Here is a 27,925-nt window from a genome sequence, read left to right as displayed (position 1 = left end):
CCGCGGCGCCGCTCAGGCTTTAATGGCAGGGCGCGGCCTGCAGGGGGCGCGCTGTGCTGAGGGCGGGGCGGGGCCGGCTCGGGGCGCAGCGCGGCGGCGGCCGAGACGGCAGCGGCGGCGATGGTAAGCGGTGGAGGCAGCGCGGCGGACGGGAGGGCGCGGGGCGCGCGGGGACAAAGCGGCGTGCGGATGCACGCGGCCTCCGGAGCTCGGCCGGCCGGCAACAGGGCCCTCAGCCCGGCTTCTCTAGGCGCGGCTCCGGGTGCCGTGCGGCCGGCCGCAGGCCTTGCGGGGCGAGGGGAGGGTGCTGCGGGCGCCGGGGCAGCCCGGTGCCGTCCCGTGGCGGCGGCTGTTGTGTGCGCCCTCCCCTCGTGCGGCCGGGGCTGCTCTCTGCCCGGCTTTGCCCGTCCCTTCTGGTCTCCTGAGCGCAGCTCTCCGCCCTGCGAGCGGTGCCCGGGCAGCGGCGGCTTCCTTTCTGCAGAAGAGATTGATGTTTCTTAGAAATTCGCGGGCCGCCGTCTCTCGGAAGTGTTTGATGTGCTGCGAGCTGTTTCCTTTGCCGTCGTAGCTCCCAGGGACCCTCAAAGGCCATCCGGTCCGACCCCCTGCAATGAACAGGACGCCTACAGGTGCTCGTAGCCCCGTCCAGCTGACCTTGGGTGTCTCCGAGGATGGGACGTGCACCGCCTCGCTGAGCAACCTGGGCTTCACAGCTCTTACAAAAACAAAAGCTTTGTCCTTCTATCCATTCTAAACCTCTCCTCTTCCAGCTTGAAACCAATTCTCCTCATCCTGTCACGGCAGACCCTGCTAAAGAGCCTGTCCCCTTCCTTCTTGCAGTGCTATCTCTGCGAGCTGCTTGCAGAATGTTTCAGATCAATGCCCATTTTGTTCTCCAGAAGGCATGCAGAAAGCACTGTGTGACCTGCATCTGAGTGTGTGCCAAGCAGCAAAATGTGTCTGGATGAGTCCCAGCGCAGAGCAGAGTGCTGATTGTGTCCTCCTGGATGCTGGGAGAAGAAGAAAGCATTGCAGGAGCCTGAAGCCGCAACCCCAGGGAGAGCTGTAATGGGTTCACACAGGGTGTGCAGTGAGTGCATCCAGGCCCTCAGAGAGCTGTGCTGTCTGGAGCATGCCTGGATGTGTGCAGAGGCTTTATAGATCCATTTGTTGTAGCGAGCAAAGGGAACGAGAGGTGCACTGTGTATTTTTTGGGCTAAGTACTTGCTTCTCAGGCAGTTTGGTTTCTTAGCTTGCTGAGGGGAGCATCTGTTAGGCTTTGTACAATAACTGCTCTTTGTGGTTTTTCCCTCGCCCCCACGTGAAATCTGAAACCTAACCTCATTTTGAAAGCCCTTTGGGCTCTCACAGAACTGCGCATTTTTTGAGCCTGGGATCGGCCTTTTCCCATCCTTGTGTTGATAGCTTTACGTTCCCCTCTGTGTGGAGCCCCGGGGTGCTGCCGGCCTCGCTCCGGGCTGCTGCCTGTTTGTTTTTGTGCTATAATTAGCCCGCCACTGAGAACTCCCTGTGAACTCCTGGGGCTGGTGGGTTTGTGTGCCTGCCGTTCATTTTGCATGTGCTGTGTACAGCAAAAGAAATGCTGGAGGAAAAAGACTTCTAGCGTGGTAGTGGTGGGGAAAAAATGCAGCAGAGAAGACTCTGCAATAAGCATGACCTGGCCTTGATTTTCTTTCAGAGTTCAGCCTGCACGTCTAAAGATGTGTGAGTCTTAATTTTGGTGAGATCCTGTCTATTATCACTGCATGGCCCCAGGTCCCTGGGGATGGGCAGCGTGCAGGCCACAACTCGGGCTGTAATTAGGAGTTGACTAACAAATATTCCATGCCTAGCGCTTATGTAAAGGTATTTGTCATGCTCACGAGGGCTGGAAGCACAAACCAAAACAGTGCACCCTTGGCGAGCCAGGGCATTGCTCAACCCTCCAACTCCGTGGCAGGAAGTAGGCTGTGAGACCAATGGCACCACAGCAGAGCTTGTCCCGTGTCATCGTACAGGTCAGACGTGCCTCTTGTGCAGGCACAGCTAATTGCAGTCTTCCTCCTCTTTAGGCAGATGATAAATAAGCAAACTGCTGTTCTTCAGCTTGTTTTTCATTGGGACCTCAGCGAGCTGGCTGTGTTGGGAGAACCAGTCGTGTAGCAGCTCACGCTCTCGTTGCCACAGCAGTGTCTGTGTCCCATGTCAGCGAGCAGCCTCCCTGCTCCATAATTTGTGCTGTGATGAGTTGTGCGCCATCACCTCGCTCATCAGCCCTGTCAGCAAGGACAGACAACAGACCCTGCGTTAGGGTTTGGGATTTCTGGGTTGGCTATCTGGCTGGGCTGTCTGTGGTCCGCGGGAGACAACCTCTGCCACCCAGCTACTGCTTTTCTTGCAAGTGCTGGGCTCTGTGTGCAGGGGCTGGAGGTGCCGGGTGCCCAAGAGGCTGGTTTGTTTTAGGCTGAGCAACAAGTGCTGTGCTTTTAGACAAATGGCTGGGGAATGTATAGACTGGGGTGAAAACTGAGGATGTGGTTTGATCTTAGCAGTACCTCCTTACACAGTGATTCTAAGATTCGTGCCACTACTTAAAATAAACTAGTCTTTAAAAGCCGCTTTTACTCTCTATTCCACTTTCAGTGCTCTCCTGGGCAGGGAAGATTCTCCTGATAAACCTTTTTTCCACTCTTTGCACGGGTAAACTTTTCAGTGCTTGCACTTTGTGGTGTCAGAAAGGGAAGGCACTTTACCAGCAGTGCAAGGTTCTCCAGTATATTGCCTTTATCTTTTTTATCTTTTAGGCTTAAACCTGCAGCAGAGGAAGTGCTGTTCCAGCAAAACTACCAAATCTGCTGTAGCAAGCTTTGGCAATTTTCCCCTTCCTTCTTTCCTACGTTCTGGGGCAGAGGAGCATTGCTGCAGTTCATTTGTCCCCTTTTGTCGTGATGTGAGTGCTGTATCCCTGGGACAGTTCAGCTGGCTAATGGCTTTTAGAAGTCAAGTCCTAAGGATGTATTCCTAATCAATGTAGCTAAAAATTCAGCATGTAAACTGCTTGGGTTGCTGAGTGCATTAGTGTCAGTACAGATGAATACTGCAAGCCCTAATGGGGACAGTTAGTATTATATCCAATACCTGGGTTTGTCTTAATGCTCTGACAATTAAAAATAAATCTTCCAGTGGGGCTAAATGTAGGCCGTTTGTTTCCCCTGCCTGCTTTCTCTAAGAGAGGGAGCAATGTCTTTGCACATCGCTGAGTGTAATGAAGACACAGGGTATGTCTGAGTGGTACCATCAGTATTATGAGTAATTGATAGACCAGAGGTCTCATATCTTAGTAGATACTTTGGGGCAAACAGACGCTTTGAAAATACTCAGCATGCAGTTTATCAAGGAGCTGAGAAATTGCGTTGCATAGCTAACCAGTCTTCTGAACTGCAGAAACAGAGATGGGGCAACGTGCATGTGTTGCTCATTCAGCTGTGATGTCTTCATTACGCACCTGTGCTGCCCTTTTTTTTCTTTTCTTTTTTTTTTTTTTTTTTCCTGATCATGTCAGTGAAGAAATGCTGCTGTACAGGAATAGCTGTAATGCTGCATCACAGGTTGCGGACATCCCATCCATGCTTTGCTTCTGTAGCGAGTTCAGACTGGAGCAGCCCGCATGGGCAGCCTCAGGCACTGGGTTGAGGGCTTTTGGAAAGGAGAGACCCTTGGATTTGCTCACCCCTGTGCTGGGCAGCAGGACTTGCCATTGAAGCTGTGCAGCTGGGCTGAATCTGGAACGCTGACTTATTTTTTCCTCCCTTTCTTATGGAATGCTGATGTGCTGCTGACTACGGATTTCAGTGGAGAGCATGTGGTTTGACATCAAAACGTGGATTTGGCAACTTCTGTCAAGAGTTTTCTCCAAGAGTGAGATGAATGTCTTGCCAGATATCATTTTTAACTTGGCCATTGACATGAATAACTTCTGTCTAATGTTGCATTCCCTTGTCATTTTGGGCATGAATCTTACAGAATATTCCACTGTCAAGAGAAAACCCACATCCTGCTGTGTATCTGATACAGTAGGGTTTTCTTACCACTGCTTAACAACTGTTCTGGAGGCACCAGTGCATTAATGGCTCAGTTTCCACACGTGTAAATGCACTTCCAGCACTGGCTGCAATCCAGACGTGAGCTCTCAGGCGGTGGACCAATGCTGTCCTTGCTGGTTAAGCACTCCTTTCCAGGGGCTTTGCTGAGAAAATTGTGCAAACTTGATGAAACTTGAGAAGTGCCTTTGGTTAGTTGAAAAGTGCCCTAAATCTGTGGATTAAGTCATCTTTGTGGTGCCGGAGTTGAAGGACTGGGCGCTAACCCCGACACTACTTAATGGCAGTGGTTTATGTGGCTGGCTGCTTTTTGGGCTGAAGTGGCTGGGGCATTTGGAAACTGCTCTGTGCCAGGCATATGGGTGCTAATTTGGCTTCTCGTAGCTGAGGGCTGTTCCTCTTGCCAGACACCTGGTTTAGTCCTGCTCATTCTGTTTCCTCCTGCCTGTGTTGGGGTGGGAATGATATTGCTTCTCTGTGATGCCTTGGCACTGTTGGTTTGCTGGAAGTTTCTAGCCTTATATTTGGGATGCTTAAGTATTTTGTTTTTATTTGTTTTTGTTTTGGTTTTTTTTTTTGTTTTTTAAATTCTCTTGTATTATACATATTTTATTGCTTTTCCTGTGTAGTGATTGCTCGTTAGTATTTTTATGTAAGTACTTTCTCCTTTGACTGTTTGGAAGCTCTTGGCTTTTTTTTAGGCTGTTTGTAATCTCTCCAACTTTGTTGGGATCGTGGTATCATAGAATGCCTTAGGTTAGAAGAGACCTTAAAGACCATCTGGTTCCAACCCCTTGCCATAGGCAAGGTTGCCAACCACAGGTCAGGCTGCCCAGGGCCCCATCCAATCTGGTCTTGAATCCCTCCAGAGATGGGCAGCTCTGGGCAGCTGTGCCAGTGCCTCACCACCCTCTGAGTAGAAAATTTCTTCCTAACATCTAACCTAAATCTCCCTTCTTTTAGTTTAAAGACATTCCCCCTTGTCTTATCACTATCAGATCATGTAAAAAGTTGATCTCCCTCCTGCTTGTAAGCTCTCAAGTACTGGAAGACCTCAATGAGGAGTTTTCTTTTCTCTGAGCTGAACAAGCCCAGGTCCTTCAACTTTTCTTCACAGGAGAGGTGCTCCAGCCCTTTGATCATCTTTGTGGCCCTCCTCTGGACCTGCTCCTACAGCTCTGCATCCTTGTGCTGAGAATTTCTGTAAAGACGCCCTGTGCTGGGGAAGTGATACTTTCCCATTGAGAACTTTCTGTTGTCCCCATCGCTACTTCTGAGATTCACGAAGACTGCATGCTTTGAAACTGTGGAATAGGTTCTTGAGCTCTGTCCTGACAGTAGTTACTAGCTTAACATTGTAATTACGATTGCATCACAGTTTTCTGGTTATATGGGTTATGTTTTGTTGTGTTGGTTTTTTTCCCCCCCAGTAGTGTTTGTCTCTGCCATCCTTCCTTTGTATGGAATATGATTATCACTTCTTAAGCTTGAAGTGTTGCTGAATACTCTCATCTTTAAATGTCCAGCCTTAGGTACTCAAATAGCCCTGTTTTGGTGGTACCTGCTGAGCGGTGGCAGTTTAGCTTTCACTTGGGCAAACAGTTCCTTGGAAAAATAACATTGTGATTTGACACAACTGTTTCCCCAGGGCCATGGTATGATCTGCTGATGTTGACTTGGGACCTTGAGACTTACACATCTATCAGTGGCTTTTGGTTGGAATTCATTGGCATCTATGTGTTCTGTTCAGGAGTTAAGGAAAGTGGGAGGTCTGTTTGCTGAAAAGCACCTCTTTACTCAACTTACATGGAAGAGAGTTGTGTCGTCAAAGCATTTCTGCTGCTGTGTTTGTGTGTGTGTGTGTGTGTGTGTGTCTGTTTGAGCTTTTCTCAGCGTCTGTGGTTCCCTTTGCATAGGATGCCATCACTCCCTACAAGGAGATCCTCCAGATGTACTGGGAGAAAGTGACGAGCTTCGTGAACGCCCGCTGTGATGGACTGGAGCCCTGGCAGCTGGTTGGGCTGACAATTTCCTCCACACTTCTAACTGTATGGCTGCATGGCTTCCTCTTCCAGTCCGAGAGTAAGTACTTGGCGTGGGGTTTGCCGTGTATGGGGAGGGAAGGGGATGCAGTTGTTCTCATGTAGTGGAGGGAAAAGGATGGAATGAGAGCGAGCATTTGTTAAAACATGCCTTCTGCTGTCAGTGAGGATTAACAAAACCCTTTTCCAAATTAAGGATGAGTCCTGTCTAATCAATGGAACGTCCCCATTCCTGTAGAGGGTGTGGCAGGCCAGCCTGGAATGTGCCCCCATCTCCTTCCCTTCCTTTGGGCTCCTGTGAGCTTCTGGCTACCTCACTTATTTGACAGTGCTCTCCGGCTCAAAACCTGGGGAATTTGATTCAGGTTCTTTGGAGCTTATATATATATCCATACACTGTAGCCAGGTGCTTGGGTAGTACTTGCTTTCAATTGCTTCCCTTCCAGAGGAGGGAAATTTGATGTGATGTTGGGAATATGTTTCATCCTCAGGATATTCAAGGTAATTGTGTGTGGTCTAGCCTCTTTCTGCTTTGTGATTGCTGTGCTGACAGCTCTTCTGTAGGACCTCTTGATGAACCTGCAGTCTGCTCTGCCTATGTGATGGTCAGGAGAGCTGCCTTGCCCCCAGAGCAGAGCAAGGTGCTTTGCCAATCCCATGGGCTGTAGGGTTATGCTGTAGTGACAGCTTTTTAAAAATAGCCCAGTTTTTAACTTGGTGCCTACTTCTCAATAACTGAGCGCTGGGAACGCAAAGCTTTAGCTCAGTGTAGGGTCATGCTAACTTCTTGTCTAAAATTTGTATTGTTGCACAATGTTTTAAAAATATTTACTAATGGTTAGGAAATCTAATAAGGCTGTCTGATTTTTTTCAAGAGTCTACAGTTGTGCTTTTTTTTCCCTCAGTGTGGAAATTCTTAATTAAATGGTCTGTACACAGAAGTGTTATTTTCAGAGTGCTAACAAATATTTGCTCTAGAGTCTGCCAAGTTGCAATTGCTGTCCTCCTTTAGCTTCTCAAAATAGATAGAAGCATATATAAAATGGAAAATAATGGGCCAGTCTAGTGCTATAGATAAGATTGTGAAGTTTTAAAATTGTTGACTACTTTTTTTTTTTTTTAAGCTGATTTACTCCTTCCTGCTGAAAGTGTCCTTTAACTGCCAGTGCTTGATTGAAATGTCCAAATGACTCGAAAGGCATTTTTGGTGGCTGTAAACCATCTCTGTCATCCTGCTTGCATTCCTGCCTTTGAAGCTACCCCAGGAGTTTTCTGGTGTTTGTCATCAGTGGCTTTTCTCATTTCGCTATTTGGGCTGTGGTGGTGTATTTCCCTCCTGTGTTGGATGGACGAACCCTGAGGAATACTTGTTGCATTCCAGCTCAGTTCATCCTGCTGGGGCCTGGGAGCTTGTCTCACGTTGCTGAGTGTTTGCACGTTGCAGTTCTATTCTGGTTTGAAGATGCAGAAAATACTTTAAAAAAGTCTTTGCCTTTTTGCTGGAGATCTTGCCTTTAGCAAATCCTAACCTCCCTTCCTTTGTAAAACTCCATGTGTGGGTGTAAATTCCCATTCAAGTAGGTGCTGTCCTTTCGTACGCCTCGGTTGAAAAGATTTTACTCTTCACAGTTGGCATGACTTTACTCAGCAGCCCTAGCAGTAAATTAAGAAAATGAGTGAAATAGTTGGTTCCCATAGGTAACTGCTGTTGGGCAAACCAGTTCCTTCTGCAGCCTGACCTGTGTCTGCTTTCTGATATGATTCTCTCTCACCATATCCCCTTTGTGACTGCCTTATTTTAGCCTGGATCATAAATACTAAGCCTGTGTGGTGAGTTGCAGTGGAATTACTGTGCTCTGAAACTGTTTTTTTGTTTCTTAATATAAGCTCAACTTATGACTTTTCCCTTTCAGGTTTAACATCCCGAACTAAAAAACAGTTCTTCAGACTGTTGAGAAAAATGCCATTTGTTGGGGCTATAGTAAGTATTTGAACAACTTATTGCAATGTTATTTGAGCCTGCAAAGCTGTGTTTTCTGTGTCTTTGCTGTCTTTTGTTCCTGTAATCATAATGACGCAAGGATACTGATGCCACTACCTGGTTTAATGAAAGGCATAATCTCTGCCTGGTCTTTTTGTAGTAATATTGCACTTATAAATTGGAGGTACCACTTAACCAAGTATCAGTGAGTCCAGAAGCAGAATTTTCCAGTGGTGTTTCTTCTTTGCTAGATGTCAAGAGAATTGCTTGATTGGTGGAAGAAGGGGACACGAATGAACTTGTGTGTTCTTCTGAAACAGTGTCTTGTTCTTGAGTATCTCAAGTGTGAGATAGGCAGGTGTCTGTTGTGCAATGTGGAAAGAGAAATCTTTTTCAGATGGCTGTCCATGTCTTTTGAGCTCAGATATCTGTTAGCAACAGCTTTATAGCACAAAGATATCAGAAGTTGCTGTAACTGTAATCATTAAGATGAGATGGACTTTAGTGTTTGGAAGATGTTTTTTACATAAAAACTTGAAACTACGGATGTCAGCATGTTTTAGCACGTCATGACTTAATCATCAAGAAATACTCAGGTTGTTGGTTTTTATTTTCCTAGTCAATGATGCCTACCCATTCTTTTTGGTGTTAGACAGATTTACACATTGAATCAGTTGGGACAGCATGAGGGTGCCAGCTCTGTTGTGGGTGACTTTATCAGATGGAAGTAGTAAAGAGCAACCTTTTCCTTTTGACCTTGCTATGGTTGCAGCTATCAGGTTTCTCCTTCAGCCTTCTGTAAGGGAGTAACATCTCTCCTTCTTTTCATGTTGTGCCCCAGTTTTACTTTCTGGCTGGTCAGATGAACTAAGTGTTAGTTGTCCCCTGTTTGTTGTCTGCCTGTTAGGAAAGGACACCTTCTTGGCCCCTTGTATTCTGTTTTGTCCAGGTTTATCTTCTCAGAGCTGAGTAATGTTAAGCTCTCCTGTGCCAGAGGACTCATGCTGTGCCCTATCTGTGTGCTCTTCCCGCTCTTTGTTAACCTGATAACCTATCAGTTGCTGAAAGGAGGCCTTGACTTTGAGGCATTCCAATGTCCAAAAGTCTTTAAAGCTGATAATATTCCAACACCTGTGTTGTTCAGAAGAATGTCTGCTTTGAAATGCTTTCTGGGAAGGAGTCTGGGCCTCCTGGATGTGGGGTGTGATTAAGAAGGAAGAAATCTCGTAACAGTGTTTATAAGGGAGATTTCTTTCATGTTTCAGTTTTCATGAGCCTCTAAATTGTGTATGTGTTGGCAGATGAGACAAGGTACAAAATACAATGAATCTGAAGACTTCTGTAAATTATGGACTGTGATTTTTAAAAAGCCTTAGTGGATAACAGTGAAATATTTTTGCCTGAAGCTTTGTTGTCTCATTTATTAAAGAAAGGACTCAGAGTTCCCACTGTTCGTCAGTATCCATTAAAGTACAATCTCCTTGAATGTGGTGGTGTTGTCTGCCCTGTTATGTTAAATGCAGCTGAGCACTGCCCTGCAGTCTCTTGTACTAGCTACTTGGTACAGTTCTGTTCTGTGCCATCTAGCATGCCTTTAGGCAGTTGCCAGTGCTGTTTAGAGACTGGTGCATGGCTGTGGGCATTTCAGGAGGCGTTTTGGACAAGGACAGCTTGTTTTTGGAGGAAGAGGTTGGTAGGAAGGGAGAACTGTGAGCTCTGCCATGCTTTTTGGTTGTAGAGCTAGAACAGATCCTACCTTTTCTCTCACTGGTTTGAAAGTGGCCAGTGAGTTCAACGTCACACGCACTCAACTGTAATTTATAATGTGGCCAGTACCTTTGTTGATAGAGATTTTCTTTCTTGTTTAGATTCAAAAGAAGATTGATGAAGCCTTGAATGATGTCACTTCCAGTTTATCCTTCCTGAAAGATGAGAAGAATTATATCAAAGTGCTGCCAGAACAAGGCATGGACCAGCCTGAAGTACTACAGAAGATGAAAGAGTACAGCTCAAAAGGTATGGCTGAGACTGCTGCAGCAGGGGTGGGTCCCTTTCACAGGCCTGACATTAGGCTTACTCTGCTAAATGAGATCTAATGACTCCTGCTCGTAGCTTTGTCTTACATATTTCCTTGCTGATGTTCTTCATTTACAAATTTATGTCTGTTTTCCTTCTGGAAGTTACAAAAGTCAGTATTTACATCTTCTAACAGTGTACTCAAGTATTTACATTGAAGTTCCCTTTCTTCCCTAGGAGTTTAGAGCTATCAGTGATGGGAGAGCTGAGAAGAAGAGAAATACAGAGGGAATTATTTGAATGCAGTTTTGAATACATTTCTGAACAGTTGCCTTGATGTTTGACTTTTACCAGAAATGTGTTTTCTGTGAAGCCCAATGGAATATTCATAACAAAAAGAACTTCCAAGCAGTGTTTTTAGGGAATTTCCAGGACTCTCTTAATCGAAATCATAGTGGTTTGCACCTTCAAAATGCCACTTAAGGAAGGCAAGGCCACTCTGGCTTGAATCCATAAAAGCAGTGTCTGAAACTCAGCTTGAGTTAGCTGGTTGATGTAAATGTCTCCACCCCGGTTCACCTACCTATTACTTCTAATGAACAAATGTGAGTGACTGACTGCCTATCGCTACCCCCAGTCTGAGAAATACTTGGAATTTTCTGCTGGAACACTACTCTGAATACAGGAACAATTTTGCTATAGAATATCTAACGATTTCCCTTTTTCTACTTTTATTTTGTTTGTGCAACTTTCTGTATCTGTCTTCTGTCTGTGTTATTCCTCTTAGTGATTATTCCCTTCCTTCACCGGGCTTTTGTTCCTTTTTTTTTTCCTTCCCTTTTTCTGTGGCTTCTTACAAATTCGCCACCCTCTATGAAAGCTACTTGGAAGTGAAGGCTGGACTATGACTTGGCTCACTTCGTGTACTCTTGTGACGCTGATGCCATTGAGATTTATGCAGGAGAATACAAAGAGACAGGTGGAAAGGCTTTGCTTGGATGTTTGGCAGCGGAAAGTAGCCTGGTTAAGTGTGTTGAAATGCTGTTACACAGGGTGCCTGCTGATGCTATTCTATCCACCTGCTCTTGTTTGTTAATGTGTCAGAGGCCTTTAAGTGAGACATCCCACGCCATAGTTTTGAGCAATACAATCTTGGCCTTTCCATCTTAGTTTACAGCAGTGTGACGGGCGCTCTTTGGATGTGACTAACTTGAGCAACAAGAGCTCAGCTTTGTGGACAGGGGTCTGGGGAGTCTGAGTAGGGATTACAGTGGATAGCATGTTAATGTAACTGCTTGCTGCAGCTAGCTGTTTGTGCTAACACTTTATTCATTCTTTATTTGTTATTTGCTGTGCCTATGGGGCACAAGATGCCAGAGGCATAGCATCACAGGAAGCTACTTCTGTGGCACAAAAATGGTGCTTGCACTCATCAGTGAAACCCAAAAGCAGAATCTTCATCTGCAGAACTGCTGTGGAGGCTTTCTCTGCGCTCTTCCACGTGCTTTCTGAGAATGGCTGTGCTTGCAACCAGTGTGCTTCTTTCTTCTCTTTCAGGAGATGTACGCTGGGAGGATGGGAAAGTGTCTGGGACCGTGTACAGCGGTGAAGAGAAACTTACCCGTCTGCTAGTGAAGGTAAAGTGCAAGCAGTCTAACTTGGCATCTTAGAGGTTTTAAATGACTTCAGGGTGACCAGAAACCCTCAACGCTGTTCCAGCATATTTCAAGATGAGCGGGAAGATCTGAAACTGAGATAGCCCAACTCTGAAGACAGAGCCGAGGGCAAATGTAGGTAGAAAGGCATTTATTAGCAAAGCATTTGAGGCTTGCAAAGCTGGCCACTGTGAAAACAAATGGAGATAAGTAGGATCCAATCTGATAAGGTGTTTTGAGTAAGAAAGCAAGAAGCTGAGTGCAAGTGAATTGGAAACTGGTACTGACATAAAATGGCCATAGGTCAGCTTCAGCAAGCCCTATGATGGATATAACTGCTGTAGGCTGAAGCGAAAGCATCCTTGACTCTCCTGCTGCTGGGTTGCTGTGGGACTTTGGTCTGCAAAAGCTTGAGTAAGCAAAACAGAATTGGTCTTGATTTAAGCAAAAAAGGATGTTTGTAAAATGTGTTTGGCATTGCTGTGCAGTCCAAATTGTACAACAATGGGGCACTGGCATGTTTCAGTGGAGTCTTTGTTAGGTCTGTTTACCTAGTCTGAAACCTTCCCCTTTGAGAAGGTTGGAAAAAAAATAAGCAGCCCTAAGGTCTGTTTTTCAATGTATCTACTTGAAGAGTTGTTTTTGCTAAAGGAAAATCTAGCTTTCTTGCTCCTGGGAACAGCTTTTGTAACAGCTGTAATGAGCTCTGTTGGGCGGTTGCTATTGCTGTTTTCTTCTGGGGAAAAATAAAGCTTAGAGCTGCCTTGCTAGAGCAGCGTCACCTTGGATTGAGTGCTGTGTGGAAACATTCCCTCTGTCTGTGCTGATTATTCTCTGGCTTATTCTGCAGTGTTTCTTTCAACATCCCTGCAGTTGCTTTTTGATCGTGGCTGCAGGAGGTCGGAACTGGCCTGTTCCAGCCTCATCCTGTGAGCTTGCAGTTGCAGAATGAGCACGAAATACTGTTTTCCAAAGCCACTTTTGCTGCGGTGTGGGTGGTCAGTTGTGCTTTTCTGGCTGCTTCGGAATTGCCCTTTAATAGTGAACTCAAAAACTAGTTCTGCAAAGCAATTTTGGGGAACTATATGCTGGCCTGCTTTGCGTAAAGCAGTCATAGGGTGTGCATACACCAGGTGTAGGTGTAGTACAAAAGAACAACAGATGTTTGTGTTCTTATTTAAATAGCTAAACCATTAGACCCGCCTTTACAACACGCAATATTGCTCTTATAGAAGCATTCCAGAAACCAGAATGCCCTAGAAAAACAGATGATTTTTTCTTTTCTTCCCAGCAATAGCTTCCCAGCTTGTGGTGTGCACTCGCGGCAGGAGTTAATACTGCAGATAGTCTGCTTATATACACAGTGTGTGTAGTGCATTTCTAAATCTGGCCCTCTTGCTGATAATCCAAAGCTTCATCTGCACAGCTAACTTTCTGTCTCTCTTTTGAAGGTGTATGAAGAGTTTGCCTGGAGTAATCCCCTCCATCCAGATATATTCCCTGGTTTGAGGAAGATGGAAGCTGAAGTAGTGAGGATTGCCTGTAGTCTCTTCCATGGGGGCCCCGGCTCTTGTGGTGCTGTAAGTAACCTGTATCCAAGTGTCCCATGAGCTCTTAGGTATTTCTGACTTGAAGGGCTAGCCATCCATCTGAGGCAGAGATTCTGGTTTATGATTCTGGTGCGTGCCAGGGCAACGTCACTTTGAGTAGCTCCCCTCAGGTCTCGTCTCTGAGCTGAAAACTTGTGAACATGCCAGAATGCTGAGACTGAGGACAAGGCTGACTGGCTGATCACCAGCAAATGGCTCCAGGTATTGGTGATCAAGCAGGCGTGGCACTGTACTGTCACTTGTTCTTCCCAGATTTATGAGACCTTCCAGTATAGTGGAGTGGAAACCAGTTCTAAAGCCTCAATGGAGCTCATAGCAAGAGTCCAAATGCGTGCTTTTAATGCTGATTTCTTTGAAAGCCGGTCAAAGAACAAAAGCTATGAACCTGCACACTGAATTATTGTTGTAAAAATAAGCCATAATTTCTTACACTCCTTCCTCTTGGTTTGCCTTTCTGATAGGAGGTCTGAATTCCTCAGGCCACATTCTTTCCCTGTTTGTGGTGTCTGAGACAGTGAGGTCTTATTTCCTAACGTGGTGTTGTGTTGCAGCTGACGCAGAGACTGCTTGATAAGTTGCAGAGAAGTATTTCCGTTTGTGAGAAGCATGCAGATGTGATTTTTCAGAGGCTGGGTGTGATATGACTGCTGTCTGTAAATAAGCCGGGGAGGGAGAAGGCCTGCAGAGGCTAAAGATCGGTGGGGAAAGGCAGTGTTAACACAAGAGTTTATGGGGTGAGCTGGCATTGAATGGGCTTAATTTGGCTGTTGGAAACTTTACTGTGTTGAAGAGTTAAGTATTAGATTAGCTGAATGGTAGGGGTAGTTAGGACCAAACTCCAGCTGGATTGAAGGCAGAGCTGGATCATGCAGTGACTAGCAATTTAAGGTGTAATTGCCTTCGATAGCAGGAGGCTGCACCCTGTGACCTGGCTTGGGTTCTGAGTTCTTCAACCCCCTCCACATGCTGACTGAGAATGTATTCCTTGTGCCACCCTCAGGTTTAGAGAAGCAGTGCATTTCTTTGCATCTCAGAATAGCTTGACCTCTTCTCCTTGCTGATCTGCAGAACTGAGGCTGGCCATAGAGAGGGGAGAGGCTGACTCTAAAGATGTTGAAAGTCATCTTTATCAATAGTGGAGATGTTAATTGATACAAATCAAGTAGATAGCTCTGTATTGCTTATTATACAGTTGGAAAACTTCGCTTGTGGTAGTCTGCTTGTTCAGGTTTTGTTATGTTAACTTTGCATTATAAAAGTGTCAACCTTGGCCCTGTGAGTGCGTCTGTGGGGAAGTAGGATTGTATGGGAGGAGAAATTCAGAATGGTAAAAACTTGCTCCAGAATGATCACTGAGTGATTATAGCCTGTGTGGGACCTCTGCTGTTCTCTTGGGAATCCCACTTCTCCCTGTCTGTTTGCTTTTCCCCTCCCTTCAGAGGGCTGTGCCGCAGAGCTGCGGCTTGGAGCCAAGCAGAAGCAAAATGAATGAGGAGGTGTGTAGCCTGCCATGAAACTATGTTCTAGCTGGTTGAACAGACAAATTCGTAAGGTCTGGGGGAGGGCTGAATGGATGATTGAATGGAAATGAAAGATTAATTGTACCCCTGTAATTATCTTGTCCAAAGGAGTCTCTCCAGTGGACTTTCTGCCTTCCTGCCTGTTTCTGGTGGAGCTAACAGCTGTTGGAGAGACGTGGAGGAGATAGGGGATCACATGCTCTTCAGGCACTTGGGCTCAGGGACTTATTATTTTCTTCTTCCCTAAACAGATTTAGTATTTCAGAATGATTTCTGGAGGTTTGGGCAGCAACAAAGCCATTTAAAAAGAGTGTTTTTTTCCAAACTGCTGCTGTTCTTTCTGTATCTGCAAGGCTGTGCTTCTTCAGTTCTGCTCCAGTACCCAGTGAAGCTGTAAAAGAGTTGAGCCAGGCAGGGCGTAGTGCTGTGAGTTATCTTTATTGTTGAATTGATCTGTTCAGGAGATTCTGTGCTGCTGGTTCTTTCCAGGGAGGTTTCTACTTTGCTTGATTCAGTTTTGCAGTGTTGTAAAGTTTTTTTTCAGAACTTTTTTGCTCTGAATTTCACCACCACTCTGAGAAGCAGTGTCTGTTGCCAGGTCCCTGTCTGCTGTATTTACTGACCTGGTGGAGGAACCTTGGGCCAACATATCCAGTTCTGTGAAGGCAGACAGAGCTGGTGCTTCTGAAGTGCTTGCTATTTGGGGGACAAAGAAGAAAAGTTTGAGCTTCTCAGTAAGTCAAATTAGCTCCCTTTTTGTACTCTAATTTCCATGACACATTGCACTTTTGGGTGTTAATACTCCAGAGCTCCGTCTGGGAAAAGCTGATGCATTGGTGCTGCTCCCAAGGCTCTCTGCAACCTGGGCATCTCCACGCAGTCCTGCAGTGCAGTGTGTGGATGCCTTCCTGAGGGCATCTCTGGAGATCAGTCTGCTTTCTCCTGGAAAATATTTGGTGTCTTATATAGATGTTAAAAGGAAACATGTTTCAGGTTTCTGAATGTTGTATTAGGTGAGCAGCTTGCATTATTTACAGGAGATGCCTTTATGTGAGGTGTGGGGGCTGTAAGTCTCTGTAGTTTAAATGTGAACATAAAAATGCTAGCAATTCCTATGTGGAGGCTGTGCAGGCCTGCAGTTTGCCGTAAGCTGCACCAAGAGATGGCCCAGGTTTTCAAGTAGTGTTTAAAGGCAATCATTTTTAGCAGTGAGTAGATGCTTCCTATTTGTCACTAGCTACTACTTGGTTCTTTCTTTTAATCACGTCACACAAGAGACAGAATTTGGTGATTTTTGGCTCCCAGGAAGTTCTAATCATGATTGGGGAAGACTAATTAAGCTCAGTACATACAGGAGGAATGGGAGGAGAATGTTTTCTTGTCTGATATATTCCTGCTCACAAGGTGCTTTGTTTTGCAGTGCTGGTTCTGAAGATCTCCCCTCTGATATGGGGAAATCACTGGTTTTGTGCAAGCCTCTGTGTGTTTTTTTTTTGTTTTTTTTTTTTTTAAAGTAGTTTTTTTTAACTTAGAGAAGGGGCAATTTTAAATGAAGTGCAGAGGAAAATTGTGTGTGGGGCACATGTGTCTATCTGATGTCAATCTCCCTATGAATTCTTTGTGCTTTGCAGCTGAGCACAGGCGAGGAGCCAGAGTCAGAAGATGCAGACCCAAGCCTCCTACAGAAGCTGGTTTGTCTCTTCCTCCCAAATTTGGGGGCTCCAGACTTGGTCACAGAGCTGCCTGCTCATTTGGCACAGGAGTTGAGCAGTGGGATGTGAGTGCTGTGTCCTGGGGAGGCTTAGACTCTGCCTTGTCCTTCTGCAGAGCTGTCAGCTTTTATCTGTGATGACAAGTAGGTCACCTTGTGAGAGATAATGGGTGGAATTTACAAGCAGTGGGCTTACAGGGGCTTTACACGAGCTTGCCACTATGCTATGGCCTTATGGGGTGTGGTACACTTTGGCTCTAATGCTGCAGTAGAAATAAATGGTAGCTCACTATTTTATTCATCACATAGCTCACCTCAGGGGAGCTTTGCTCAGGTGTGTCTCCAGGGTCTGAATGAACGTGGTGAACTGCAAGCAAAACTTTCTAGTGACTGCGAGCTAAGGCTAGGGCTCTTCTGTGTCAGGCATCTTAACAGTGGTGTGGCAGAAGGCCTGCTTTGGGGACTGTACCTTCTTGCTGTTTTAATGCTGAGGCTCCAGAGTGCCGGTGTTTGGAAGGAGTGAGCAGTAGGAGGGGCATAACGAGTTTAAAGAGCAGGGGGGATATTTTTTCTCCTGTGCTTTCTCCTTCCCCTCCCCACTTGGAAAAAAACAAGGGAGAACAAAGAAAGTGTGTTTGTTTGCTTTTTCCCATGTGGTTCATCTGGCTTCCCCAGATAGTGTGGGATTGGAAAGCTGCTGAAAGCAATGCCAGCTCCCAGCCCTTCTCCCCACGGCATTGCTTGTGCCTCTGGACTTTCATTCTGAGGAGGGGAAAACACATCTGCACGTGCTGTGGGCTGAATCACTGCATGCTGGCTGGCTGCTGTGGGTCCTGTGATGGTGGTTCAGGCTTGGGCTGGTGCCTGGGAGGAGGATCTGTCCTGGATCTGTGACAAAGTGGGACACTGACCTCCTTGTGCTGTGTGCCTCAACATTTGCATGCAGGTGGTGAGCCATGTGCATTGTGTGTAAGGGCAAGGCGTTGGTGGAAAGACTGCAACAGGAAAAAGTCTGTTGATGCAGAGGTTGCTTCTTGGGGAGGATAGAGGTAGGGCTGCTTGCTCAATAAGGAGCACACGTGGTCATGCACGGTGTCTGTTGCTCAGCATTGTGAATTCCAACATACCCAAATTGTGCCCAGTACTGTTTTCACAATCCCTCCAAAGCTGTAAGCAGTGTTGCAAGCTATATTGCAAATATACGGTTATTCTGATCCTCTTCCCCCACCCCACAGTAGGGAGTCCATGTTATGCCAGCTGTTATTTTCTGAAGATGATAGCTGACAACTTTACAGATCTTTTCATAACAAGGATTGAGAGGTGAATGACGCAGGCCATAAAATGCTTAGGACATTGTGTTTCTTCTGCCATCTATTTGCTGCACAACAAATGCAGTGATTTCTTTACCCAGTGTGAAGCTCCGTTAGGTTTATTCAACAACAGCTGTTGCTTTACAAACTGGAGAGGAAAAAGGAAAAAAAAAAAAAAGCAGAAATGTTCAGTGGTGAGACAGTGACTTTCATGCTGCCTGTGGTGGCAGCTGCTGCTAGCTTGCATCCTGTTAAGATATGTGGCAGACTGCTTTTCGTGCCTGTGAACTTTGTTCCTTTTCTCTGTGCTTAACGTTGAGTCATTGTCACAGTCACGCTTCTTTCTTGAATTTTGGCGTTTCGCAGCGATGTCAGCAGGGGAAAACCAGCAGAAAACCCAGACTGGCAGAAGTCACGAGGCATACAGATGCGACTGCATGCTTTTTATGTTTGCTTGGGGTGTGGTGTTAAAAGTATCAGAGTATTCAGCAGATTTGGGGATCTCAAAGCAGTCCTTCATACGTGCTGTCACACTGGCCTTTCTTTCACCCAACCCCGTACCCCTGTCTCAGGTACCAGGCCTCCCCAAGGTATGTCTCCCTCAGCACAGCAGTGACAGAAGCATTGACACCTGCAGGCTGCTTGATAAACCAACCTCACGTTTTACTGGATTCAAATTGCACTTTGAAAGGTTTGCACTTTTCTGTCCCTCGCACATCAGGACTCACAAATGTTGGCTGAAGAGAGACAGTTGTCCAATTAGAAGAAGTTATATTTCATTTATTTATTTGCAGAAAGCTCTTGAGTGTGCAGTAGTAAACTTAGTCAAACAGCTGGCATGTACCTTCCTCTCTTCCATCTTGTGATGCAGAACTCCTTGTTCACCTGAGGACAGGATGAAGGATGTGAGCTCAGCATGGGCAGTGGGTTGTGTGGATGCAGACGTTCCTTCTGAGGTCCTTGAGGGTTTACAAGCTCCAGCCTTGTAAGGACCGGACCTTGGCTGGCTTCTGCAGAGAGGGCTCAGCACTCTGCACTGCTCCCAGATCTGGGAAGGTTTCCTGGCTCAGGAGCAGTGCCAAGATCAAGCTGGCTCTGGGCCCCAGTGTGGCACTGCTCCAAGCCTAATAAACTCTGCTGTACTTTGATTGGCTTAACTTTCTTGTTTCTGTATGCGTGGCACCATTAATCTGCAAGCCAGATAAATAATGCCCAGGTAATCAAGGGAGAAAGTATGTGCTTGTAGTTTCATGAGGAGTGGTCATCTCTGTCAGATACGACTGTGCAGTATGGTCCCCTCTCATTAGGCTTCTGTGCTTTTATTTTGTTTAACTTGGAACAGAGAAGTCAACATTTAATTAAATATGCACTTTCAACCTGGGTGTCAGAAAACAACCTTAAGCTGCTCAGTGCCCTTGATAGCCTGAGTTGTCCTATGCATCTTCTGCCTCCAATCTCTGCTGGGCAGAGATGCTATGGCAGCATCCCGCTTTCTGTTTTCCTCTGCTGCAGCATCCATATCAGTGGTCATTTTCCTTATTTGTTTCTTTTCTTCACAACAGATGACATCTGGGGGAACAGAGAGTATTCTGATGGCTTGCAAGGCGTACCGAGACCTGGCTTATGAGAGAGGCATCAAACATCCAGAAATGTGAGCAATCCTTTGTGGCTGGGATTTTTCTTTGTGGCCTTGTGGCTCGCTGTCGTTCAGAGCTGAGGTGGCCGCTAGACCCCAGCATTCCTTCATTTCGTAGCCTGCTGCCACCCCTTTCTTGTCCATCTCTTTCTGAAGGCCCTGAATGCAGGAGGGAACCCTGTGTTGAAGGGAATTGCAGAAGCGCAGGAGCCTTGGAGCAGCCTGGGGTGCCAGGTGTGAATGTTGGCTGCGGAGCTGTTGTAACTTCACCATGCAGAGTATTTTTGCGATACCTGCATGCAGCTGTAGCCGGAGCCTGCTCATAGCTGCTCTGAGCTCCTCTTGAGCTGAGATTGCAAGGCACTTTGAAGTATTTAAGGGTTTTGATTTATTCAGATCAAAGAGGGTTTAGCCTGAAAACTCTGGGATTGATTGGTGCTGAAATGAGGAACTGTGCTAATCATTAGACTTCTAATAGAGGATTTGCTCTCTAATGTGCTTTTTTTTTTCTTCTAGACAGTGCATCAAAAATGTTTCTCTGGTTAATTGCTTGAGAGAGAACATATAAAGAGAGATAAAATGATGGTGTTCATCTTCTGCTGAATTCCTGTGGCTCTTTTTTCGTTTCCTAACAATTTTGTATGCTATTAAAGGCCCCAGTGAAGATGTGATGCTGCAGAAAACAAGGTTAACTGAGGCGGTTCAGGCACTGCCACTGGAGATGGCAGACATGAAATGTTATGTTACTTCAGTGTACTTCTGTTGCTCCTTGCTTTTGTATTGTCATGTGCCCCTCCTGAGGAGAGTGAGGGTTTGGAGGCAGTAAAATATTGTTTGATACGACAAGAAGATAACCTTCGTAGGAACTCCTGATTCACAGGAGACAATGCAGTTGGAACTTTATTAGACTTTCTTTGGATTGTTTCATCCAGAATAGCGCCTGGTCTTTCCTTGTGCTGGTCGGAACATGTGCTTGTCCTGATTGTGACCTGTCCCTAAGGGAAGAAACACTGAAATACCTGCAGGCTGAATTCTTTTCTCTTTACTCTCCTGTTCATGCTAAGACTTACATGCTGCCTGAGTCAAAGTATGTGACATGTTACTTTCCTAGGTTGGTCCCGGTGAGCGCTCATGCAGCGTTTGACAAGGCAGCACACTACTTTGGAATGAAGTTGATTCACATCCCATTGACCAAGGCTATGGAAGTGGATGTTCAGGTATCACTCCAGTCAGTGTGGAACACCTTTCTCTGGGGAAATTAGCATTACGTAGGTGATAGCAAAGAATCTACTTACCCAGGACTTACCCAGCAAGTCAATGGATAGAGAGAGATGAACTATGCTTCATGGGTACAAGGAAAGACAGTGGGAATAAAAGTGTCATTGCATACAAGATTTTGGTTGAAACAAGTGGATGTAAACCATTCTTTTGTCCTCTGTCATTCATTTAGAATGAAATAGTTTACATATTTTGGAAATAGTTACAGGTTTCAGGTGAGGATAAACAAAACAACCTGTTCCAGTATTTCCAAGTGGATAAGTTAAATAACTCAGCTGCTGTCTTCTCATGCTTATAGCTCATCACTTTGCTTTCTGTGGGCTTTCTGTTAGATTTTAAGGTGAGGCGCTGCATGTTTTATTTTTTTTATCTTTTTTGGCAGGGTGGCACTTGGTAAATGGAATGTGAGCATCTTCTCTCTTTAAATCTTCAGGCAATGAAGAGAGCTATTTCGAAGAACACAGCCATGTTGGTCTGTTCTGCTCCCCAGTTCCCACATGGAATTATGGACCCCATCGAAGAGGTGGCAGAGGTAGGATGCTCCTGGGGCTTTTAAGTGCTGTAGCAATAATACTTTTGCATTGTTCTACACAAGAAGAGCGAGCAGAGAGGTGTTCCAGGATCCCAACCCATGAATCTAATGAGAGACGCAGATTGGTGGGAATGTGCTACTGCCATTAAATCAATTGTTAGTCAACAGCAGCATATGCAGGACATGATCTGGAAAGGAGGAATGCAGGACTACTTTTTTTTTTTTTTTTTTTTTTTGCACTTACTCAGTAACTTCTGTGGGAGGTTAGGCTTTAAATGCCAGATGTTACCTCTGGACATTGTCATATAACTGTTTGCGTGGTGCTGGATTCGGACTTAGGCTGCTGCACACAGTGTGATGTGGCAAGACAAAGTGACAAGCACATGCTTTGTCTCTGAACTCCCCAGCCTGTGCCGTGAACTCCTGCTTAACTGAAGGAAAGTATTGTGCCTGTGACTTAAAGCTTTGCTGCTCTCTCTGTGAAACCAGCCGGAAGGGTTTGTCCTTTGATATCTGAGAGGAAATAAGGAAATAACAGCAAAATAGTCCACTTTGTAAAAAGGCTTTGATTTAGGCCCACTGGTTATAGCAAGCTTGGTGCAAAAGTCAGAGGAATGTGTTGTGAGGAGAAATCAAAGGGCCAGGATCTTGGTTCAAACACGCCTCTTGGTTTTACTTTCCTTGTTCCAGTTATTTCTGTTGTATGTAACCAGCCGGGGCTTCTGACTTTCTTTTCATTTGGAGCATGTCCTCACGCTTTCTCGTGGATACTGCTGTCAAACCAAATTGTCTCATCTCTTTGTCAAATACAGCAAGCTGCCCAAATACAAAGGTTTTATCTTGCTGGTGCTGTCTAAACATGCAGAAGAGGCTGGAGAAGGCATCCTACAAGTAGCCAGTCCTTCCTGGTCTCCTGTCCTCAACAGGTTGAGGGTGGCATGATGTTCTGAAAAGGTTCAGAATGCTTTCAAGTGTGAAACCCCAACTAACTCATGTTCTTTCCTGATTGCGTTACTCACTCAAATCTCGTTTGCACGCAGCTTGCAGTGAAGTACAAAATCCCCTTCCATGTCGATGCCTGCCTAGGTGGTTTTCTCATTGTTTTCATGGAGAAGGCCGGGTTCCCTCTGAAACGCCTGTTTGACTTCCGAGTGAAAGGTGTGACCAGCATTTCTGCTGATACCCACAAGGTAAAAATGGGAGAGAAGTTCTTCCAATGCTTCCATTCTGGGGGAGCGATTTCTGATGCCGTCCTTGGCACCAGGCGTTTCCTGCAATGTAGAGGAGTGCTGAAGGGCAGGGGCAAGGGTTCAGGTGCTTTGTGCAACATGCCTGTGGGCAAGTGGGTTGTGGTAACGGTGTGTAGTAGGTGCTTGACCGTGCTGCTGAGTCCTGCTGCTTTTTAATGCCTTGTTACCCCCTTGCAGTATGGCTACGCTCCCAAGGGTTCCTCTGTGGTGCTGTACAGCGACAAGAAGTACAGGAGCTACCAGTACTTTGTGGCACCCGACTGGCAAGGGGGCATATACGCCTCCCCCTCCATAGCAGGCTCCAGGGCTGGTGGAATCATAGCTGCGTGCTGGGCAACTCTGATGCACATGGGGGAATCGGGCTACGTTGAGGCCACGAAAAGGATCATAAAAACAGCTCGCTTCCTTGAATCAGAGTACGTGTGTGCCTTAGCTTTTTTTTTTTTTCCTGGGGTTTTTGTTGTTTTCCTAGAGAATCTATTGCGTGTTACTCGGGAATCCACTGGATAGTGATAGGAGAAGATACTTGTTTATGCCCAGGTTGTCTGCCCAGTGCCAGACTGTTGAGGGACCTGGAGTGGAGGGGTGCTGGCATCTTTATTTAGCTGGTTTTGCTCCAAGAGTTTCTTCTGACTCTCTGCTTCAAGAGTGTCTTCTGCTTTCTCTTCTTTCCTTTGGTAGGCATGTGCTCTGTTCTGTTCCCCTCTCTTCCCTTGAGGCCCCAGATAGATAGCCTAAATGTCTGTCCTCTTCCTGCCATTTCCTTGTAACCCTGCTTAGTCATTTCTTTGTAATGTTCTTTCAAGGTTGAGAAAAATTGACAGCATCTTCATTTTTGGGAAACCTGAGGTGTCTGTCCTCTCCATTGGTTCAGACACGTTTGACATTTATCGGTTATCTAATTTGTTAGCTGCAAAAGGATGGAACTTGAACATCTTGCAGTTCCCACCAAGGTGAGTTTGTGGTCATGCTGTTGTAGACAGAGGAGCAATGTGCATTGCCAGGGTATGCAAGATAGTTGTCTTTAGGCCACCTTAATTTGCTGAACAGTGTTGTCTGTTATCTGATAAATTGTATGTAGACTTCTTCTCTATGGAGAAGCAATTATATTTGTAATTGCTCCATATATAGCAGCGATAGTAATATTAATGAGCCTGGCAGAGAGCATAACTGGGCTCCCTTTCCATTTATCTCTGCTTAGTGCAAGCAGAAAAATGTAAATTGATGGGGCTTTATCTCGTGTCTGCTAGTGAGTACACATAGATTTATTCAGTTAGTTTTTTAAATATCTTATTCCTGCCCGCTAAAGAGGAAGGTAATTGAAAGAGCAGTGACGGGCCAGTCATTTTCAGTGATGTTTCCAGCCTGATGTCAAAGAAATGTTTGTCAAAGTTGGTTGGGTTTTTTGTTTTGCTTTTGGTTGTTTTTTGGTTTTTTTTTAATAGGTGGAATTTGCCTTTCTGTGGGTGAGAGGGACAAATGTTCTAAGATGGAGCTGCACTGAAAATTTTAGACTTGCAGTTGTAGATTTGAAGAGGAGTCTAGAGAGCCTGAAGTAATAGCTTGGAGGTGTGAGTGAGTGACTCTGCTCCTCCTGGCGGGTGCTGACGTCCACGCTGGGAGGTAGCTGACTTAGTAAGGTAGTGCAGACCTTTAACTGTCTATGCTGATGTCAGGAAGGAAAGGGGAGCTGCCACCTTGCAAAAGAAGAGTTGAACTTCCTGCAGCTTGGTTCTAGCAAGTATTTTGCAGGGGTTATCTATAAGTGGAAAGAAATGAATAATCTTTTCCCTTAATACCACTGAAATATTAATTTAAGGAGGTAGGCAGTTGTTACTGGCTAGGGAAGGGGCTGCCAGTTGCTGTGTAAATGTGCAGCTGACATACACAAAGTGACTAATCTCTCCTCTCTGCCCTGCCTGCCCAGCATTCACCTTTGCATCACGCAGTTGCACACAAAACCTGGTGTGGCTGAGCAGTTCCTGAAAGATGTCAAAGACAGCATTGAGGACATAATGAAGAATCTCAACGCCAAGACCACAGGCATGGTAAGGATCCAGAACCTGATCAGTGTGTGCGTGCAGGGTGAGCTTGTTTCTTGAATGACGTTAATGATCCCATGTAATGACCTCTTCTCTGCTTAGGGAGCCATCTATGGAATGGCCCAGTCCATCCCAGACAGGAGCTTGGTAGCAGAGATTTCCCTGGCATACCTGGACGGCCTGTACAGCACGGATGTTCCTGGCAGTGAAAAGCACATGAATGGCTCTCCCGGCCACAACTGACTGTAGCACAACAATTGGTGCCTTGCCAGCTAGCACTGGGGTGGTTCTAAAGGTTTCCTAAGGAAGGAGATTGCAGTAAGCCTTTGTTCTTAAAGTTGCAGGTCTGATGGCAGCTTGATGTCAAACTTTGTTCCTCATCTTTGTCTGCTCTGAAATCTGCATTATTTTCATACCCAGCTTCAATCCTAAGGCTTTTCTTCTCCTCCCCCTGTATATTTACATCATGATTACTGATGATGAACTGAATGTCCATTCCACATCTCCAGATTCCTCAGGTATTCTGAATGTCTCTTTGTTCCTTGCTGTTTCTTCTCCTCAGACCGTATATTCAGCTGGTGTCCAGCCAGGCCAAGCATTAGATTTGAGTTCTTACGTTGTGTTCCAAAGCTTCACTCTTCCCAGGAGTTGAAGGCAGAAAATAAATAGAAAATTCTGTTTTCTTTTGAGTATTCCTCCCAGCTACTGCGTTTAACAAACTGTACTGGAAGCCTTATATATCTATGTAATGCAAAGGAAAGATGGTCACGTTACTCTTTAAAATCCTCTCTGGAGACCTGACTGCAATCATTATCTATTGAAGGATGGGGAGGGGAGGACAACACAATCCTTTTCTGGAATCTCTCCATTTTGAATAACAGCAAAAATAGAAACCCAGTGGGTGGTATACAGAGAGGAACTGAATGGTACTGAAAACCTTAGGTACGTAGTATCTGTTTTGCTTCCTTGCCTCTTGTAGAAGACATGCGTTTACCACCTAGAGTGCTGTTGCACCTTGCACAGTTCTGGAGGGATGTGCAAAACAGTGATTTCACTGTTGAAACTTGAAGGTTTTGCACTATCTCACAATGCTGTAGTTGAGTCGGTCAAGCCCTGGCATTGATGATAGCTGGGGACTTAATGTGCAAATGTATGGCACCAAAGCTGACCTTTTTTTAAACCATAGTCCTTTAGTATAACAAGGTGACTTTTGTAATAGGAATTAGTAATTTCTCTGCTCTTTGCACTGATTCTTTTTAAGGCACATTCTCAAAAGGGCATTCACCATTGTGCCTTGATGCTTCTCTGGCTTTTTATGGGATGCCAGGGAGGGTTTGAGGGGTCAGCTGTTGACTGCAAGGTTAGCTGCAGCCATTTCCTTATGGTACTATATTGAAAACAAAACCTCAAAGGCGGACTGGCCTCAGGTAAACTATGCTTGCCCATAAGGTAGAATAGTAGTGCTATTGAGCCAAGTCCCTTCACAGTATTACAAGGATGCTGGCACAGTTCCGAAAGGCAGAAGATAGGATGCAGTAAGTTGGAGGTAACAGAGCTTTGGGCGTATGTCTCACCCTTCCTGTTTTTCTCCACTGTTTTTACTGGAACAGGGCAATGTGAGGTAGTTGTTGCCTTAAGGATGAGCTAGATTCTCTCCAGTTGTTAAACAGGGCTGGAGTTACTCCTGGAGGGCTTTCCCATGTGCCTGCTCTCAGCTTTCTGCAAGTTACATAGAGTTTCCCAGGCATGGTTCAGCATTTGGGAGAGTTACTGTGCCATGACTACAGCATCTGAAGGCATCTCTGTCACAGCGGGCTGATTGGCCCTAACCTGATGCTCACTGGTTTGACAAGCCCAAGCACACACTTGCACAATAATTACGCAGAGTGAGGAGGCTTCTTAACAGCCACTGCACACGCAAGTGTAGCCTTTTGCCCAGTGGGGAAGAATAACTTGCTTTTTAACAGGTTTATTCTCAGTGCTACGAGATGAAGTATTTTGGCTATCGCCTGTCGTTGATGGCTCTGTGCATGACTCTGAGCTCTTCTGGAAACATCACATTTGAATTGTCTGTTGGTGGTGTTACCAGCTCTAGCATTTATGTTGGACCTCCTTATTCTGTTAACATCTTGCTAATGTGATCATTACTGCATCTCTGAGTTTGCTGTACTGTGGAGAGAGTCTGAAGTGTCTGGCTACTGTGATGGTTCTCTTTGAACCAACATTTGGAAAACATAAAAAGGGAGCTAGTCTTTTTGTTCCTGCTTTCAAAGATAATGGGGAAGGAATAGAGTGGGGTGAAGGAGGGGAACTCCTTCCTCTTCCCTGCTTGCCTTCCCCCCAAAGGAGGATGATGGATCTGATGGATCAGTGCTCCCTTTCATATTTTCCTGTGTATTTCAAGATGTTATTTGTAAATCACTGTACTCTATTCTGGATTCACCTACTAGTAATATTTGTGGGTTTAATTGTTTAATGTGTATTTGTTCTATATTGTAAATGTAATTTTGTGGTCAAGAACAGGCCACTGTAATTTACTGCTGTGTAGTCTTTATTCATCCTTGTTATCTAACATGTAATCTGCATCTCCTTTGTCATGCCAAATGGTTTTAGTGAAAATTGAGAGTAACAGGTTGAGTTATTGTTTAATAGGAAGAAAAAAAAAATATGAAAAAGAACAATTGTATGGACTGGATTCTGATCTGGAATTGGATATGGCTTTAGACCTGGAGGGATCTTCCCAGCTGTTAATTCCTGTGAGATTTCCTACTGGTCTGGTTTTCCAATGAGACCCTAGATTTGTTACTTGCACAAAGCACTCCTGAAGGAGTTGGGTGCTCATAAGGTACTAGACTGAAGAATATCCGGTGTGATGGACCAAGAAAAGATGTCTGTCTTCATGCCATGGATTTCCTCTGCACTTTTCTTATGACTTAGAAGAGTGGAAGGGTTGCATACAACACAATAATATCTTGCCCAATAAACTCGCACTGGATGTTTTTAATGAATGAATGGGATCAGTTCCTCTGATGGCAGTATTCTGTATTGCTCTAGTTTGCCAGTGTAAAACTGTAGGCTGAAATAGCTGACAAGATGGTGAAGATGGGCCTAGTTTGTATTAAAGTGGTGCATTGAGCTACCTAGGCTTGTTGAACTTTTATTTTTTCTGCTTTGGTGCTGGTTTGAATGGATGGGGACCTATTGCTCTTTGATTATCTTTGCTTATATTCGACCTGGTCTGT

The 27,925-nt window shown here is 45.4% G+C and overlaps 1 protein-coding gene across 2 annotated transcripts; it reads left to right on the top strand.

Moving 5' to 3' along the window:
• The first annotated feature begins 34 nt into the window (after positions 1 to 34).
• SGPL1 (sphingosine-1-phosphate lyase 1) lies at positions 35 to 27,822 on the top strand. Of its 2 annotated transcripts, none has more exons than XM_085230195.1 (14): positions 35 to 123; positions 6,017 to 6,182; positions 8,056 to 8,123; positions 9,992 to 10,139; positions 11,697 to 11,776; positions 13,246 to 13,374; positions 19,508 to 19,596; positions 20,693 to 20,798; positions 21,293 to 21,391; positions 22,432 to 22,581; positions 22,819 to 23,057; positions 23,448 to 23,594; positions 24,569 to 24,689; positions 24,786 to 27,822. In XM_085230195.1, the coding sequence occupies exons 1-14, from the start codon at positions 121 to 123 to the stop codon at positions 24,924 to 24,926; spliced, it is 1,686 nt and encodes a 561-aa protein (XP_085086321.1). In that variant the 5' UTR covers positions 35 to 120; the 3' UTR covers positions 24,927 to 27,822. The 2 variants fall into 2 exon arrangements, with proteins under 2 accessions (XP_085086321.1, XP_010712608.2); XM_010714306.4 differs by lacking the exon at positions 35 to 123 and adding an exon at positions 1,965 to 2,018.
• Positions 27,823 to 27,925: the final 103 nt, after the last annotated feature.

Source organism: Meleagris gallopavo, chromosome 8 (assembly GCF_905368555.1).
Source record: "Meleagris gallopavo chromosome 8, MGAL_WU_HG_1.1, whole genome shotgun sequence".
Lineage (NCBI taxonomy): Eukaryota > Metazoa > Chordata > Aves > Galliformes > Phasianidae > Meleagris > Meleagris gallopavo.
The sequence above is the reverse complement of the archived record's forward strand: the minus strand, read 5'-3'. Positions and strand labels throughout refer to the sequence as shown.